At 41.6% G+C, this 18,275-nt stretch overlaps 2 protein-coding genes across 6 annotated transcripts in view; one reads left to right on the top strand and one right to left on the bottom strand.

Annotated features, from left to right (window-relative positions):
• The window catches only part of AMMECR1 (AMMECR nuclear protein 1), a 71,991-nt gene extending 66,220 nt beyond the window's left edge, over positions 1-5,771 (top strand). For both annotated transcript variants that reach the window (XM_040083956.2, XM_040083957.2), the window contains one exon: positions 1,399-5,771. In XM_040083956.2, coding sequence (XP_039939890.2) covers positions 1,399-1,513 — 115 coding nt within the window. In that variant the 3' untranslated portion in view covers positions 1,514-5,771. The remainder of the gene's footprint in view (positions 1-1,398) is intronic.
• A 1,956-nt stretch (positions 5,772-7,727) lies between these two features.
• Positions 7,728-18,275, bottom strand: part of TMEM164 (transmembrane protein 164) — a 38,768-nt gene continuing 28,220 nt past the window's right edge. For 3 of the 4 annotated variants that reach the window (XM_040084258.2, XM_040084256.2, XM_040084257.1), the window contains 2 exons: positions 12,334-12,434; positions 7,728-11,924 (listed from right to left, as the gene is read on the bottom strand). In XM_040084258.2, coding sequence (XP_039940192.1) covers positions 11,718-11,924; positions 12,334-12,434 — 308 coding nt within the window. In that variant the 3' untranslated portion in view covers positions 7,728-11,717. The remainder of the gene's footprint in view (positions 11,925-12,333; positions 12,435-18,275) is intronic. The other variant, XR_005703844.2, reaches the window with a different exon arrangement.

Here is an 18,275-nt window from a genome sequence, read left to right on the forward strand (position 1 = left end):
ACAGGGATTACTTGCTCGTTTGATTTATTTGGGCAGATGGTGCTGCTGTATTGTCATGGAGGCCCCTGAGATCCCCAATCTGCTGGATCCTCAGAGAAACCTTTGGGTTATGCCCTGTGGAGTACAGGCTTCCCTTATCTTAAGGTGTGAGACATGCAAGCCATGCCCTGCTTTGACAGCCAGTGAAACTATGGCAGGGTATTCCCAGCAGTGGGGATGAAAATGCAGTAGTTTATTTCATACTAGTTTAGTTTGGTTTTGCTAATTTAGTTCTTGAGGGCTCCCTTGGTTTGTAGCAGCCAAAGTATTTCAGAATTAGCAGCAGATACTGTGCCCATGATATTGTTGTTAGGTGGTGAAGGGTAGATGAGGCTGTAGGAATGCCTCTAAAGCAATTTATTTTCATAAGCCTGCAGTGTAAATGACTGCTGAACTCCAGTTATTTAATCATGCATGAAGAAATAGGATTTTTTAAAATCTTAGGTTATAGGGAAGTTTTGATCATTTGCCTTCTTCAAGGAGATAAAGACTTTGGCTCTCAATAAATGTTTGAAATTCTGGATTCTTCTAGGAGGAGAAGCTGAGGTCACATGTTTTGTTCAGTTTGGAGAGGGCTGAGAAAGACCTCATTGGGGTCTGCAGGTTCTTGTGGAGCAGTGGAACAGAACTGCCTGTCTCCTCTTTCAGGTGACCAGCAGTAGAACACGAGGAGAGGGAACGAAGCTGCCTCAGGGGAGGTTCAGGCTGGACATTAGGAAAATATTCTTTACTGAGAAGGTAGTCAGGCACTGGAACAAGCTGTCCAGAGCCACGGCATCAAGCCTGTAGGAAGCCAAGGGGTGTCTGAACAATGCTTTTAACCATATGGTTTCATTTTAGGTGCTTGCGTGAGGAGTAGGGAGCTGGGCTCGATGTTCCTAATGGGTCCCTTCCAACTGGAGATATTCTATGATTCTAGTCTAAAAAGAATGTAACTACATTTACTGTAGCTGGGATAATTTTAAAAGCAGGGTTTGGCAGACGGTTGATACTGATTATTTAAAAACAGCCCAAAAACCTGTAGTGCTTGTTTATGGTTTTTCCTGCTAGGTTTTTGTAGAGGGTTGGCTGAAGATGCAGGACATTCTCTATTCCCTCTATTTCAACCAATGTAGTAGGCAACTATTTTTAACAGTTCTGTTTGCTTAAGGTATTTTTTCATAAGCAGATATGTTGTGATTTGCCACGTGGTTCAGGAAATGACCCTGACAATTGCGGCAGCTCCCGTGTGCAGCTGAAGCTGGTTATTCCCAGCATCAGAAGTACAGAGCTCTTCCCACTAACCAGACCAGCCGTGCAGCATTTCTGGTGCTGATTTCTGGTGGCAGTTCCTGACTTGGCCTCTGTGCTCTTTGCCAGGTACCGCAGTGAGAAGATGACGATGAGCTACACGGAGTACCTTGCCCATCGTCAGCACCATCACTTCCAGAATGGTATTGGGCACCCCCTTCCACCGTACAACCATTATTCCTGACACTGAGCCGCATGACCAGTCACTGGACCTCTCTGCAGACCTCTTCCCAGGAGACCCTGCCCCTTCTTGGTCTAGCTATCTCTATTACTGTACCATTTTATGATGATAGTTTCCGTTGCCGTGCTGAGGCTCCTTAGCTGGTTCGGCTCATCACGGCAACGGGAGGGAAAACTGCGTTACCACAAAGATCCCATCCCTTTCTATTATCGATTCACTGCAGATTTTTTTGCAGCATATACCCTGGGGTTTTTTATGAGAATTTAAATTTCTACTTCATTAACGTTATTATCAATCAAGGCTTTCTGTAACTGTGGATGGAAGGAAGAGTTTAAGGATTGCAGTTAGGGAAGCTTTGCTTAGCAAAAAGGCATTCGTGGTTTTTGCATTACCGGGTGTGATAGGGAATGAAACATATCAGATTCAGGTATGGAACTAGACAATGAATTGAATTTTCACGATATTCTTAATGACGTTGTGTGTACGATATCTCACCTCCACAGTAAAGATTCCATGTAGCTCTGTACAGGATCTCCAGATCCAGCACAAACAGCCGGAGCACCAAGGCTGACATACAGAACGCTTTTTTGGGATGAAGAGAAGCAACTCGTGTCCAGCGAGAGGTGATGTTAACGTGGCAGCATTTTCAGAATCAAGTGGCCTAAATGCTAGGGCACAATCCAGTCCGGGAGCCCTTGGTGTCCCATCCTGTGCCGGGAATCACGGGCAGCCCACGGTTGTAGTCACGAGAACGCGTCTGTAATGAGACGATGCCTTTCTGATGACTCAAATTAGCAGTGATATTTGTGTCCTAAAAACTGATTGGTGAGTAGCAGATGTCATATTAGGAAGAAAATGGATTTAGATTTTAGTGCCTTTGACTATAACATAATTATATACTTATATATGAAATTCATGGAAAACATATACTCCAGACATTCTCGCAAACCCTGTTGAGGCTGCTCTGGCATCAGGGTTTTGGACGTTTTCTTTCTCTTTAAAGTGAGATTTTTTTATTATTATTACTATTATTATTAGCAAACTTATTTTGGAAAAGAGAAATCCCCGTTTTGTTCTTTCATCTGCTCTTGAACTTAATGAGTTTCATCAAGTCATGAATAGTTGGATCAAGTTATCTTTTGTTTAATAAAAGAAGAAAAGACTGCTGTGAGAGAGCCAGGACAGGCATGCCATAATGTTACATGTTTTCATCTATTGCAGGTATAGTGCTTGAGAGCTGTAAGTACTGTGTAATAATTCTGATACCCCTCCACACGGTAGAAGAAAGAAAACTGATTGGAACTTTTTTCTGCCGTAAAAATAGGATTTAGTCAAAGGTATGTGTGGTCTGTTTGCACGGCAATTCGATGGCAGGAGCTCACTCCTTCCTCCTGTGCCTGCACAGGCAGCCTGGTACAGAAAAGACCTTCCTAATCTGCGTGAGTAAACCACAGGAAGCAGAAATTCCAGTTCCTTTGAATAATGAATGTTCGTAAATACACAGAGATATAAAAATCAAATCGATAAAATTCAGTTGTTAAAAAAAAGAAATTGGGTTAACTGTAAAAGTGTTTCAATAGAGTTTCAAAGTCAGATGAGGATAAATTATGCTCATCCCTTATGTGAGGTTAGGTCTGCCACTTAATTTCTATGGAGGTTCTTGTAGAAGGTCTTTGGTATTCCTTCATCCACAGCATTCATGTCCAAATGTTACCATTTTCAGTTGCGATGCCTTAATTTATAAGTGGAGGGCCTGAAATTTCAGGAGCCAAGAGATGCCAGCCAGAAGCTGCAAAAATGAGTAGATGTTTATACAGAGGCTATTTTGGGTGATATTGTTGTCTTGTTTCTACTTGGGGAACACTTTTAGATGAATTAGCCTTCAAGTGGAAATGTGAACAAGTGGCTACCTGATAGAGTTGTGGTTTTTGGTTTTTTTCTTGCCCTTATAGGGAACCTGAGCACAAACTGAAATCATTCTGCTGCGAAAAAAAAAAGTCATCCAACCCCATCTTTATCTGTCATCTCGTTACAGCTCGCTCGTGCTTCTGCATGAGCTCATTGTTAGAAGTTTTTTAAAAAGATCTATTATATATAAAAATATATATGTATTGAAAGGTGCTAATCAACCTCAAGAAGGTCACGTGACTGGTCATGCGGATCTAAAATCATATCAGATTTTTTAAGAAATCTTCGATATATGCAGATGTTATACAGAATTTCTTACCAGTGTAATAATGATATACTGATGAATAAACAATCCTGCAGGATTTTAAGGACAAGGTCAGCAATACTTCCCACCATGGCTTGGGGGAGAAAAGGATAGTTTTGTCTCCTTTTTGTATACAGCATAATGCACAATGCATTTTTGTCTATCTCTTAGTAGCTGTTGCTTAAAAATACAGTTCAAGGGTGTTATACAAACTGTAAAGGTGTGCTTTTGAACCGAGCTCATGCCAGACCCTTCTGGACCAGAGTTTTGTATCACTAATTAAAAAACTGTTACAGAGTCTGTGGTCAATCAGATTGTATGATTTTTTTTTTTTTAAAAAAGATTGGAATAATCATCTACCTACAGTGTTTCTAAGGCACCTACCTCCTCAGCACACGGTGCTGAACTGCTGCAGATTGTTTCTCTGTAATTGTGGGATTCTTTGTACCAAACAAAGTGCAGCTCACTGTGACACGCACTGGCACAGAATAGGTCTGTCTGCTTAAAGCTGATCACCAATTGCTCTCACAAATGGCATTCCCTCCTAGTTACATTTAGTAGCTTTTAGCTGGATTGTCGGGGTTAGCTACAGATCTGTTTTTCATTTGGGGTACTTTATAGAAATTAAGGTACAACCAAGTAGCTTATTTCACCCTTTGTTGAGTTGAAATGCTGATTTTTTTTTTTTTTTAAATGAGCACTACTCAGTTTGCCTTATTCCATTGAAGAGATTGTTGAGTTTTGGTTTGTTTTTTGGTTTTTTTTTTAATTCTCTTGCCTAATGTTCCTAAAAACTCTGTTCTGTAAACTGAGTTAGACAACCAAACCATAGACTTGACACGAAGCTGTTACTCGGTGATGCTTCAAGTGTCCTTCCTGCTGCCATCCCAGCGGATGCTGCTCCGGCCCTGACCTCACCCCGCTCTGGAACCAAGGTGGGCACAGCCCTGGCACACCTGGAGTTTGTATACGGACCTCTACTTGTCTTCAACTGTGCGGGTTTTTCAAACTCTTGTCTGGAGTAGGTTACATCTCTTACCTGTGTTAGATCGAACCAAAGAAGCCTCCAGCCATGCCCAAATGCTGCTCCTAAAGCCTGCCTTCCAGTCCTTCCAAAATCCCTGCAGGATTAAATGTGTTCACTTTTTTATTTTTGTACAGTTTCTAACTGATTTTTGCTAGTGATGTTAATTGAATTAAGTTTATTTGGGGAGTCTTGAGTATCTCCTCAATTTAAATAAACTGGTGACTTTCATTTTATGTTTAAAAAAAAAAAAAAAGGTTAAAAAAAAAAATAAAAAGAGAAACCCAAAGTGTGCCTCTCAGATTTAAGGGTTTCTGGTTACATTTATTCTTAAGACCAGCAATGATTCTTTATATACAAAGATATGTTTTCCTCATTTTTTATTACTGTTAAAGAAAAAAAAAATAAAAAAGAAAAACCTTTCTTTGCTCTGGACTCAGTAATTGCGCTGGTACATAAACGCACTGAGAAAACAAACTTTTGTTTGAAACTTTTGTAACAACTTATGACTGTTTTTGTATATCAAAGTTGATTCTTTTCAAGATATTTGGATCTAGTTTCTAAGTTATTTTAGTGTTTTATATGTTACAAAAAAAAAAAAAAAAAAAAAAGAAAAAACCAACGAACTTACTTAAAATTGTTCACCAGCATCTTGAGTTATCTTCAATGCCATGGTGACAGGCAGTGGGCTTAGAGCTACCTGGAGTAGCTTGAAAGGCCTCGGTCTTTTCCTTCCTTCCTTAGCAACTCAATTGATTACAGTAACATCACAGATTACCTGAACCCCCTTCCTTTCTAACTAGATCCTTCTTCCTTCCACATTGAATTGCTATTAGTGTGAAGAAACTGTTGAAACGGGCATTTTAAGTACGGCTTAAAAAGAGAAAAATGAGGAAAAAGAAAAAAAAATGCTAGAAGGTTATCTGTGGGTCTGTGAGATATGGCTGTGGAAAGATATTGTAGTAGTTTTAACACTATTGTTATTACCTTTTCAATCATTTACCCAATAAAATAAGGAAAAAGAATCACCATTTCTTTTTATGTTTCTCTGCTTAATTGTGTGGCTTGGTCAGTGTTTTTATTGAAGCATTTGTACCTGGTGTTAATGCCACAGGCTGATGGTGTGTTAGAGATATTTTCCTGTCTTTCCCTTTTGCCTGCTGTGGGAACAAACTGGGGACAGGTACATGCAGCTTTCACTAAACACTCTCAGTGAAATCACCATTTATATCAGCTGCATCAGTTATTTATCTCAGTGTATTTATCTGTATTTCTGTCAATTGCCAGTTCAGTTTTATACTTCTAATGTCTGACTTTACACATGGAATTCTGCCCAGGCCTGAGCTCCCTCCTGTGAGAGGCACAAGGGGTTTCAATCTTTTGAAGCAAAACTTCTTTGCAGAACCAGTTGTGGTGTCAGCAGCACAGCACGGGTACCCCTTAGAGCCAGATTGTTCAACAGAGCCTTGTGGCAGCGAGTGTTGGAGAATCTCTGTCAAAGCAGCAGCACAGCTGATGCCAAAATCGAGCTGGAGAACTCTGGTCCCTCAGCCAAATTCTTGGTGCACTGAGAGACACTTTCTGCTGAGTCTGAGTTAGAGGGAGTGTATTTCCTCTGGGATAATTCCTAAGACAAAGCATTCCATCTCCCTGGAACTCAGCTCTGAGTTTAGAAGGGCTTTGCTTGCCTCGTGCTGCATTAACAGCTCTGCTGGCTGCAGATGCAAATCTGAAAGCAGAGCAGTAGAACCCAGGGATTCTGAAGTGTTTGCAGCCCTGACTTCACTTGCCTTGATTTAGGAGATGAACAAACCTCTGGAGGGAAACCTGCCTGGGGAAAAACTAAACCAGTGATGGAAGCTGGCTCACAGATTTGGTAGCATTAGTCTGAACTGTGTAAAACCTACACAAAACCTAATCTAAAACCATTGAGCCATTGAAAGGCAGAGCCAGTTACCTCTTCCTACACTGAGTTTCCACTCCTCACTGCTTTAACCAGCTCTCCAATTCCCATGCTGTAAAAATCAAACCAGATGTTTCAGATGTAGAAACTTGCTTATTCTTGCATATTTGTTATTAAACAATAAAAGCTGATTCCCAATTAGCTATGGAGAGATGCTGACGATAATCAGCAGTGCCTGCAGTGGGAAACTGCTTGCTTGGTTCAGCTCAGGCTGCCCTATAGCACTTCACACTGCATTTCTGCTTAAGCTGTTTCCTCAGTCTTTGTACTCTCCAGAGAAATCAGGCTGGAGAATTGATTCTTTTCCCCAGCCACATGAAAAATGAAACCCTCTGCAATGGATATATAATCACACAGGGTGGGCACATCCAGTCTGTTCTTTTTCCAAGAACAGTATTTGCCAAGAACCGCACACGAGGTAATAACCTGCTTGTCTGAGCTGTACTGGGTCACAGGAATACATTTAACTAGGCTGCAATCATGTTTATTACAGCCAGAAGCAAAGTGCATTAAAACTACTTTACCATCCTGCTGTGTGGGACTGAGCGCTACTGCAGCTTTCTGAACAAAGGTGTGGGCTGGATACTTCTGTGCACGTTCTACCATCTTCTGCTAAAGCTGTGAAATGGGAACTACAGGACATTGCCCAGGCTGGGGAGAAGCATCATCCTTGTGCTGAAGCAGTTCCCCGAGCTCTGCACCTGAAAGACAAGGACAGTGATAAAGGATTTACAGCCAGCAGGGAGCTGTGCCTGTGAACTGCTGCTGGCTGACAGGAACAGGCACAGGTCACACGGAACTGCTTCGAATTCCAGAAATCCCAGTCCCTGTTCTCCCAGGAACTGCTGTGTGCAAGGTAGACAAGGCAGAGCCTTTCAGACAGAAGCCTCCATCTTCTTACCTGATTTATAAAGAGCTAATATTAAGTACCTCTCTGACTCTTACCTAGTTATAAAAAGCCCTAAGCAAGACAGACTCAGCCCTGGCACAATTAGAATGATGACAAAACTATCCAGTATCCAGTAAAATGCATTTATTTGTTTTAATTCCGAGGTTTAACAACTATTTGCCCAATGATCTGGACTTAGGGCACAACAGCAAAAAAAGCCCACCAGAGCAAAATACGAAAACAAGTACACAAATTACCCCTTATTTGTAAATGTTACCTCATAACCAAAGTTTAGCACATTAAAAAGTTTACAAAATTTATAACACTTACAAATTATTCAGAACTAACAGCATATGTGGCAGTTGAGCCCATCCAGGTCCATCCTTGCCCTCGCCAACCCATTCTGTGCCTGGATAATGCCATGCTGGGAATGGAGTGTGGGGTGGGCAGCCCCCCAGGTTCCTGCAGCCCCCCAGGTTCCTGCAGCCCCCCTGCAGCTCCAGCCCAGCCCCTGGCACAGTGTGGTTGGGGAGAGCAGGGTGTGCTCACTGCCCTGCCTGCTGTGTCCTCTGCAGCATTGGGATAACGACTCAGGAAATGCAGAGATAGTTTTTAAAAGTACAAAATTGACCCCAAAGAAAAATAAAATTATGTATAAAACAGCTTGGCTTTGACGAAGTTACACCAACAGCTGCAAGAGAGATTTACAGCAATATCACTTGAAGTACGAGATCACAAAAATCAACAGATTCATGAGTCCTGTCACTGTAGAACTGAAAACACCAAAGCAGAACCCTCCCAGCAGGGCTGACATATACCCTCTTCCTGGGGTTTGGCTTTATTAGAGCATTGTTACCTCTAAGGACAAATTTAATTCCAAAGGATCCACCCAGAGTGATACAACTGCAACACCGAAGAAAACACCACAACTGTTTCCCATTAGCTATGGATGCATAGAAAACAAATGGTTCTGATTTAGATGCAAGACTTAGGACATAAAAGTACAGTCAATTAACAGCTGCAAATAGCCATTTGTGAAAAATACCACTGAACTTTATAAAATTACCAAATATACAGAAATATCAAAACTCTGTGGCCAGAAACCTACAATTAGATACTCTCTAACCTCAAGGTTTGACTGGACTGCAAATGGACTGACCTTTCCTGTTTCCCAGGCTCACCAAGGCAGCAGCTCTGAGCTGAGAAGCTGAACCAAAACCAGCTCCAGGTGTGTGTTCATAGACTCTGGCTTTCCATCCATTTATAAACACATGGGCAAGAGCTGTTCCTTTGCACCCTTCAAAAGAAACAAGATGAAAATTCTCCTTTGGTGCTTAAAAGAGGAAGTTAAAATAAATTGATCCAGCTCAGACACTGCAGTGTCTGAATCCCTGGAAAAAACAGCACTGCAGGGATCCTCAACAGCTCTTCCATGGCACAAGGTGGTGGAGTCACCAAGCCTGGAGGGATTTAAAGGATGTGTAGGTGTGGCACTTGGGGATAAAGATGAGTGGTGGGCTTGGCAGTGCTGGGTTAGTGCTTGGCTTGATGAACTCAGGGGTTTTCCAGCCTAAATGGTTCAGTTCTAACTCAACCAGCCTCACTGACACTGCACAGCAAGAAAGCTTTAAAAAGGTGAAGGTTGCACTGCCTGCCTTCACACCTGCCTCCAGCTGCACCATTTGATTCCTTCACTGCAGCTGCAGTACCTCTAAAATCCTTGAGTGCAGTACTTGGTTACCTCTCTACTCTCATGCCTTGTTCAGAGCCATTTTAAATTGGGATGAAAGATTCAGCAAGCTCCAGAATGTGCCCACACAGGATTTGGGACAGTACAAAGTGCCCCACTGGCTCTGCTGAGCAGCTCCATCAGCAAACTCCATGTGGTGAAACGATCTCCAATTTCTGTGGGACTCAAAACAGCCGGAGCAGCGTCAGGGAAAAGCCCAGGAGGGATCAGCAGGGAAGGCAGGGGCAGCCACTGGCAGCAGCTCTGCACCAGGAATCCCTTTCCATGCCCAGGGACGGCCCTGTCAGCTCTGCTCACACTCCTGCCACTGAATTTTAATCAGCCAGAAGAGCTCGAAAATTCTGCTCTGCAAGCAAAGAGCCTGCACTGAGTGAGACACTTGAGCTCATTTAATTGCTCCCGCAGTTTTAATTGACCAGAGGGACAATGGTGACAAACAGCAGCTGCTTTATACTTGTTTAGAATGCCCTGAGGCAGGTGATTACAGATAGGAAATGCTATTGTTTAAAAAAGGAAAAAAAGAGAAGGCTCCTATTTAGGAAGTGTTTCCAGAAACTACAGTATCCTGACAGGGAAAAAAGAAAAAAAAAAAAAGAAAAAGGAACTAAAAGAAAACGAACCAAACCCCATAAGTTAAGCAAATAATAATGCTAAATACTTGCAAAATTTGTCTTAAGTCCTTCTATTGTAATACTAACTAACACCAGCTGTATGTGCCTGAGGGGTAGTTTAGGTACATGCTGCATGTTCTCAAGTTGTGAGCATATAGTGTATTTTTATATCTATACCACACATACAGCAAGGCATGGGAAAAATCCAGAAACCAGTTTGTAAATCAGAATCTGGGACAATGTATTTCTGACTGAGGTGTACAACATTTGAGTAAAAATATTTGTGAGGGATTAAGTGGCTACTTCAAAGGAATTTTTTTTCTTTTTTAAGGAAAAAAAAAAAAAAACAAACAAACCCTCAACTTACTTTTGCTTCCTGAGGTATAAATGTCTGTACCTTAACTTCAGCACAAACCTTCAGGTGATGCAGCTGGAGGAGGTATGATGGTTTTGGTTTATCTTACAAGTCACAGCTTTGACAACAAAATGAATCTATAAATTCCCACAAAGTTCTGTACAAGAAAAACCTGCAGCCCTGAAACACAACAGTTTGCATAATGGACTCACAATTCTGGAAGAACACAGTCAGGATTTCCCTTTTTTCTGCCCAGTGGTTTCTCTTCCTGCAAAATTGGAGCAGGTACACGCAGTTGAGCATTGTGCCCACCTCCATCCTGTTCTCCAAAAGACATCTTGATGGGTCATGCTACTAAACTGGAACGTGTTCTTTGCAGCAGAGGCCTGCACTGATTTGATATTCCTCTCTAGAGCTGTATTTTAAAATCAGTACACATGATAGAGCAGAGCTGTAGGGAGAGAACAGAGTTTCATTTGGTTTCTCACCAAGCAGTCTGGTCAGTGAGGATCAGCACAGACACAGCAGGAATGTTTCAAAAGCTACTAAGTATAAAAAACCCAACAACTTATGTTTACATTGGATTTTGTATCTCCACTCCTTCTCCAGTCTAAGGTAAGTGAAAAAAAACCCATTTTGTTCAAAATCAGGACAGAACAGTGAATGCAATATCTTATCATGGCTTACACATAACATGGTCTTTTGAAATTATTACAACATCCTTTTTTTCCCTTCACCAAAATAAAAGCATCTCCAAGGCATCAAGATGGGACTTCACTAGATAAATACTTATCTACTGCAGCTTAGAAATTCAGTAGTTGATTTTTCTTTTTTTAAAATGAGTTATTGTTCCCCAACATTTTCAACTAGCTTAAAGAAAATACATTAGGACCTCACTGTTTTACACTTCTGACTGGAAGATTGGGTGTGCACCATTTCCTGTGACCATTTTGGAACATTGCAGCTTTAAGAGTTAAGCCAGGATGATGCAGTTCAGCACGTTGGTTCACATCAGAGAGTGCTACAATTCAGATTGTTTCCTATCCTAGAATGGTGCTGTTCTTTAATGGAAAATGAGTCCAAAGGAGGTAGCACTGCCACTCTCTTTGCTGGAATGTGGACAGGTCCTGGCCTAAATTTAAAGGGTGGCTTAGCAAGATTCTACTGTAATCTGTACAAAATGTATAAAACACCAACCTTCCCCAGAATAAGGCCACTAATTTTGCCATTGGCAATAGGCAGTGAGAAACAGCAGGTAAAAAAACCCAAAAACTCACTTCATTACAGAGGTGGTTTAGAGGCAAAAAACTGTGGGAAGAAGTATAAAGCCACTGTCCTCTCATCCCCCCTCTGTTTTCCAGTATATCTCTGATGCTGTATGAACTACTCTGTGGGGAGGAATTTCAGTCTATTTTCTTAGCTGGGAGTCTAAGCAAGTCCATGCTCCATTTGAAGGTGGGGACAGCGCTGTGGAACAGCAGAATTATGAGCTTCCCATGAGTCATGGTCATGACAGTCTGATGTCCAGAGGCCCAGATCCGGTACCAGGGCCCATAAAAAGGATCTGAGATGGCTGGGCACAACATGTTGTTCAAATTCACTTCTGTAACCTGAGGAAGCAACAATAAATTTATCAATTAACAATATTTTAATCTTGCACTGATTCACCTAAAACCACTGAGAAATTTAGAGAATTACCACAATAATCAAAAACATTCTAGTGACACGTATTAGCTCAACACAAGTAGAGCAGCTTTCAGAAAAAAAGCAGACCCAGATTCCATTGTCTATTTAATAAATGGATTTATGCAGGCACCAATCTAAGAAATATTTTACCAGTCCTTGCAAGATATAAGACACAAATGCTCATTAGAACATGCAATTGCATACAAGTAGCCTTAAATCAAAAATCTGCATGCAGGAAGTTTTATCCATGTAGAGCTGAACACACAAACCACTCAGTGTTTTTACTCTGAATGTATTTGCAGGCTATCCATTTATTAACCTGGATTTACTTACCAGTCCCAGGATCTGCAAGATGCTAAAATGGTACACAAACATAAACCCCGTGGACAGAAGAGCCCACCAGAAATTGCAGAGCGGTTCAGGGGTGTAGATACCTTGAAAAGAAAGGAATACATTAATGTTCAGCTGCACTGCTGTGCCCATCACTCTCTCAGTAAATAATCCTCTCTCTCCTGCTATCTGGATGTCAGGGCAGCTGGCTTGAGCTGATAACCTCCTCAATGCCATTACAGTAATTAATATTTGAGAGTTTATTTCTCACCTGAAGCGTCCTGATCAGCTCCTTCCCTCCTTCTCGTCCAGCAGTGAAATGTACAATTTGTTACCTCACTAAATTTGTCTGGTTTTCACCAATATCAATGATTTTTACTTCGTTCTTCCTTCAACCACAGAAGTAATAAAATGTAATAATGGTGCACAATGAGTCTTCAAAAAAATCAGGTTATTTATACTTAAACACCTGCTTCTGGCAGGGATGGTGATTTCAGTATGCACAGGACTGACTAAGGCAGCAGCAGGTCCTGCACAGCCAATATTAGAGCACAGCTTAATTGGCATTTCCTAATTTTATGGTTGTTTAACAACTATTAAAAAGGAACTTGCACCAATAATGCCAAGGAACAGAAAAGCTGTATTGGGTGCTCAATGCATTAATGGCAGGCTGTGCTTTTAAATGGAAGCTGCTGTGGAAATATTTTCAGATATACACTACAGTTTTATAATCAGTAGATATACTGTGAAATACTTTTTCCCTTCAAATGAAGTAGCAGATATATTATTGCAACCTTTCTCTACCCTCTCAAAAGCAGGTTTTACTGACAAAACACAGTGTTCCCTGAGCTAGAATGTACCAAGGGAATCAGATTTAATAAAAGTACTCATAGATACAAGACTATTTTGGGAATTAAATATTCAGATTTCATATGGTAAGAACCAAACCAGTTTACAGAGTTCTCTAGACTCTTACCAGCAGACATGAAAATCGCATTGTAAGATATGTGGAAAAATATTACTTTCCTTATGACTTTAATAACTTAGCCTCAGAACACGAAAGAAAGATGCACAATGTCAGGCGATGTGGCTGCTGTAAGAGTTTCAGAGGATTATAAAAATACACTGGCAATTTTTATCTGCCTTTATCTGCTCTCTGATCCATTAGATATTATTAAATACTGGAACACGTATCCAGTACTCAAAGGACAGCTTAGAGCACAGAGTGCAATATTGATACTGGCCTTGGCCAGACAGCAAACTCTGTAATTACCAGGAAGTAATTAAACACTTCAGCATACACTGTACAAGGCTGCTGGGAACTGAAATAACTCCACACACAGAGCAGCTACCACAGCACCCACAGGACCACAGCTGCTGTGGAAATGCCTGGGTGGCATCCTGTGGAGATAAATACGAGTCACTGCTGTGACCACAGCACTGTTAGTGCTGCATCCCAGCCCAGGGCTTAGGTCTCAGGAGCGATTCTCTTCCTCAAGCTCTGGGGCCCTTTCAAAATTACTTTCTGTATCGTTCCCTTCTATCATTTGTACCCAGCACGCCAGCTCAAATTGATTTTGCAGCAGCTACCTGAAATAAGTTCAATTAAACAGCATTTTGTGGATGCTACAGATTCAAAATCACCTACAGGCTGTTGTCCAAAACTGCACATCCACAGTGTGCTGCTGGCACAGGGTGACTGTGTGTTTGTGTGTGTGTGAGTGCCAGCAGCACATCTGCAGCCCACTCAGCCCTCCTGGTTCCAAGGAACAGCAGCAGTGTCAGAACTCTGCACACCGTGGGCAGGGAGCAGCCTGGGACCTGGGGAGCCCATGATAAATTTGGGCACAGAAGCTGCTTGGAGAGCACAGGGCAGCTTGTAAGGGTTCTTATTCAGGGGGAAGGTGAAGGCCAGAAGTGTCTGAACAGAGAGTAAAACCAAAGGAAAAACTCTACAGGAATCACTTTGAGTTCTGCAGGTAAAGGGGAAAATTCCCAGCAGTAATTCTTGGGATGCACTTGGCTAAAAGCTGGCATCCTATTTAGAAAAGGGTACAGAAGTCTTGACTTAGATAGCAATGATATTCATTAAACTCCATGGCCTGAAAACTTCAGACAGGTGACACCACCCTGAATATGGTTTTTCATGACAGAGACAAGAGAAGCGGGAGGAATGAACCCTGGTGTCAGAGTGGAGATCATGGCTCTATTTTTGGCTGCACCAACTTGAGGTGACCTGATCAAGCTTTACAGAAACTCTTTGTGGTCCCGCCTCTGCTGTAAAGAAAACACTGCTTGACTTGCAAATTTATTTATACTGTCTTTGCAGTTTTAGGTGCATGTTTAACCTAGATACAAAACACAACATGAAATTTAAATAAGGTAGCAAAGCAGCTCCTGGGAACTGGCTGAGCAGTGCTAAACCAAATTAGGTTTCTGTTGGCAGCTGCCTGTGTTATTTCAAAAGTATTTGACAAAGCCTGGTGAGAGCCTAAAGGGGTGAGCACTCAGGAGAGCTAAAATACCTCACCTCCTTACCCAGGTGACTTAGTGCAGGTAGGGTATAAATAACTAAAACAGGCAAGTGACTCCAGCCATAAAATGAGACTGGAGGGAGACAATAGTCATTAAAGGACCAAGGAAAAGTGCACAAGATGATAACACAGATTTGGCTTTGAACCTTCTTCGTGTCCAGCTTCAGTCTAACCAGGGAAGGGTATTTCAGAGGTCCCTTCGCAAAGCTGTTCAGGTTCCCCCAGCAAGGAATTTCTCTCTGCTACATCCTTGTTCTGCTGCAAAAGCTTAAAAAAATACGTCGGCAACTTTTGCTCTCTACAGGTTTCTGGTCTTGCTAAAAATATCCCTCCTTATTAGACTTTGCAATCCTGAAAATAACAGTGTGGTTTTCAGCAGTACCACTACTTGGACATCAAAGGACAAAAAAGAAACACTGATCTCCACACAAAAACATTTTGGAGCACTCTATATTCCACAGTGTGCTTTGGGAAACTAATTTTAAATTCATACCTGGAATATTTTCTGTACATTTCTCATTAGATAAATACCCACTATAGATTTTATTACTCTACAGCCCTGCTATTCAACAGATGGCTGTTGAATGGAGCAGTGTGGTCTGTTTTCCATAGTACAGCCTGTTAAAAACACAAACAGGAAAATTGAGAGCCAGCTGAGTGGTTTGTTTGAAGGGCCTGTGTTGGCTTTGGCAAAAGCTACTTGCTGCTTGCATAGGAAATCAATTTCAATAGGTGGGAGCAGAGAGTTTCAGTATTTATGCAGGATCATGGGCAGTTCTTATCCATGAAGCACTTACAGAAATTCAGTCCCAGTGCCAGTGTGGCACCGATCTCATTCTCAAAACCTCTCAGACCCAGACAGCTGAGACCATTCCAAGCTGGGCCCACCTAGGTAGGCTGGATGTTTGCTCCTGTGTTGAAACAGAAATGGCAGAGGATCCCTGAGCTTAAATTAAACCTCGGGACTTCAGTGGCATTGAAAGGATTCCACATAGACTGAAGAGTTGGGGGTTCCTCATCTGCTTCTATAACAAGGTTTTGTTCACCTTGAATATGCCAAGCTGTTCATTTTGCCATCTAGGAAGTGGAAGCATGGCTTTGAAAAACTAAAGATCAATAAAGATATGCCATTTTTAAAATACTGCTCCCTCCTCACAATGTACTAGTTCAAATGTTCTTACGAACTATTCTTTTTATTTAAAATTCTCAATACATGGACTTCTGAAAATTAGAACACAGCTTAATAGAAAGCAATACTCCTTTTGTATTTCTGTGAAAACATAATGCAGGAGAAAATTACTCCTCTGTTTGAATTAGAGAATTAGAATCTAAATATAGTATGAATTTTTAATTTAGTAGGATTTAAAATAATCTCTTTAATGTCTTGCTTTCATTCCTACTACATTTGATAGACCTTTATGAATTTTCCAGTGCTGCAAACACTCTCATTTGTCTTACAATTAGCAAGTAGACCTGCTTAATCCAAAACTCAGAGCAACTATCATGATTCTCTCATTTTCAAGCTTACAAAAATGTGAGGGCAAATTTATTTTCCTTTTATTTCCCTTGATCAGAGGGTTAATTCCAATTGAGTGGCCTACTGAGCTAGCCTAGAGATAAAACTTCCTTTCCAAAGGAAAACAGGAAAAAAATGTTTTCAAGAGGATGATCCTGAAATCTATGTTTCCCCTGCAGCTGTTCTGACTCCATGTGCGGGTTTGAAACTAACACCTTGTGCCAGGAGGGTTCTGTTCCCCTCAGTGCCAGCTCCTCTCATCAGAACCAGCTCACAGAGCTCTGACAGAACCTGCTTCCCTCAGGAATCATTTTTTATATTCCATAAAGCAGCAGCAGTAGCTCCTCCTCTACCTTCACACAGTAGCGGTTCTTCCAGATACTGGCACCTGCCCTTCTAAACTTCTCCATCTCCTGGAGAGATATTTCATTTTTCAAACTGACTGGAACCGCCTGCTGCATACAGCTCAGAGGCTCACAGGACAGAGGCACATCCCCTCCTCTTCCTCTTCATCTCTCTTAAATCATCAAACAAGATTATCCCTGAATATTCAAGCTACAGAGTAACAGCAACTACAAGTGACTTCACGCTGGAGTAACAGCACCCAGATCTGCCCTGCTGCTCAAGGTGCCACAGCTCAGCAGCAAACCACACTTTCATGTCTGCACTCAGCAGGTAGAGAAATCTGGGACAGGAACATGGAATTGCTAGAAGGAGAGCAGGGAAAGAACACACAAGAGCTGGCAGCTCTCTAAATAATTCAGTTGCAGCAAAAGAGCTGTACCACCACACATTATCAAGTGTTTCAATGAAGATAGAGATAGACTAGATTTATGACTACCTAAGTATATCTAAATATAAAGTGATATTTCTCCTGGATTACTGCTAAAGGTATGTAATAAAGCCTGCCTGATAACCCCTTTAAAAAGCTACGGAAAGAATTGGCTAAAGACAGGTAAGTGGGAGAGTGGCTGACATAGGGTACAACAGCTAAAAAAAGGTCTTTAAAAATGGTAATCCCTCAGCAAGTCCTACCAGTCAATGGAAAACACAAGTTTAGTGTTTTAATTGCACTTTGCTGATCTACAACCAAAGGAAAAAAGGTATCTGTGTGCTGCATCTTCCAAGAGGTGCAGGTTGAGGCCAGGAACGCTGCCCTGCCCTGAGGGAGCTGCCTGTGCTGGGCTGCTCCTGCCCAGTGCTGAGCACAACAGAAGCATTCTCCCTGAGAAGGGAGAAAAGGAAAATAAAAACAACGGCTGCAGCTGACTCTGTGACAATGCCACAGAGCTTCTCTTCTGATGCCGCTTTTGGAGACACTTGGATCAACAAAGGGCTTTAGGACTTGATCAGACACTGGCTCTTCATTGCTATAAAGATACAGCACTTCCCCAAGAAGAAAATTCTGCTTCTATTCCCAGCAAACAACTCTTTTATTTAGTGGCAAATCAGCTCTTAAGACACAGCAGTTTGATGTATGGAGGCTGCCAGTGCAGCATGACCAGTCTGCACCACTGTAATAAACAGCAGGAAAAGAAAGAAAATAAATTATTACAGCCCTTGCTTACTGTCACCAGTTTCCTTTCAAAGAGGAAACACTTCAGCAGGGAGTTAGATGTGTGTGCATGGCTGGTGCAATTCCTGATTAGGGTACAGCTCTCAATAGCCTGAGCCTCAAATCCACTCTGCTTCAGGTGTTCTGCTCACCCCCACCTTTGAGAAATGTTTGGATCCTATCAAGGTCACCAGTAATACAGGCAGATTCCAAATAAAACTGAAGTAGTAAATTTTTCCAAATAAAATCCATTCCTTTTCATTTTTTTTCAATTTTCTACCCTTCCAATTACTTCTCTCAATCATAATCCACATATGCGCTGATGGAAATTTCTATTTAC

The sequence above is a fragment of the Hirundo rustica genome, chromosome 21 (assembly GCF_015227805.2).
Source record: "Hirundo rustica isolate bHirRus1 chromosome 21, bHirRus1.pri.v3, whole genome shotgun sequence".
Classification (NCBI taxonomy): Eukaryota; Metazoa; Chordata; class Aves; order Passeriformes; family Hirundinidae; genus Hirundo; species Hirundo rustica.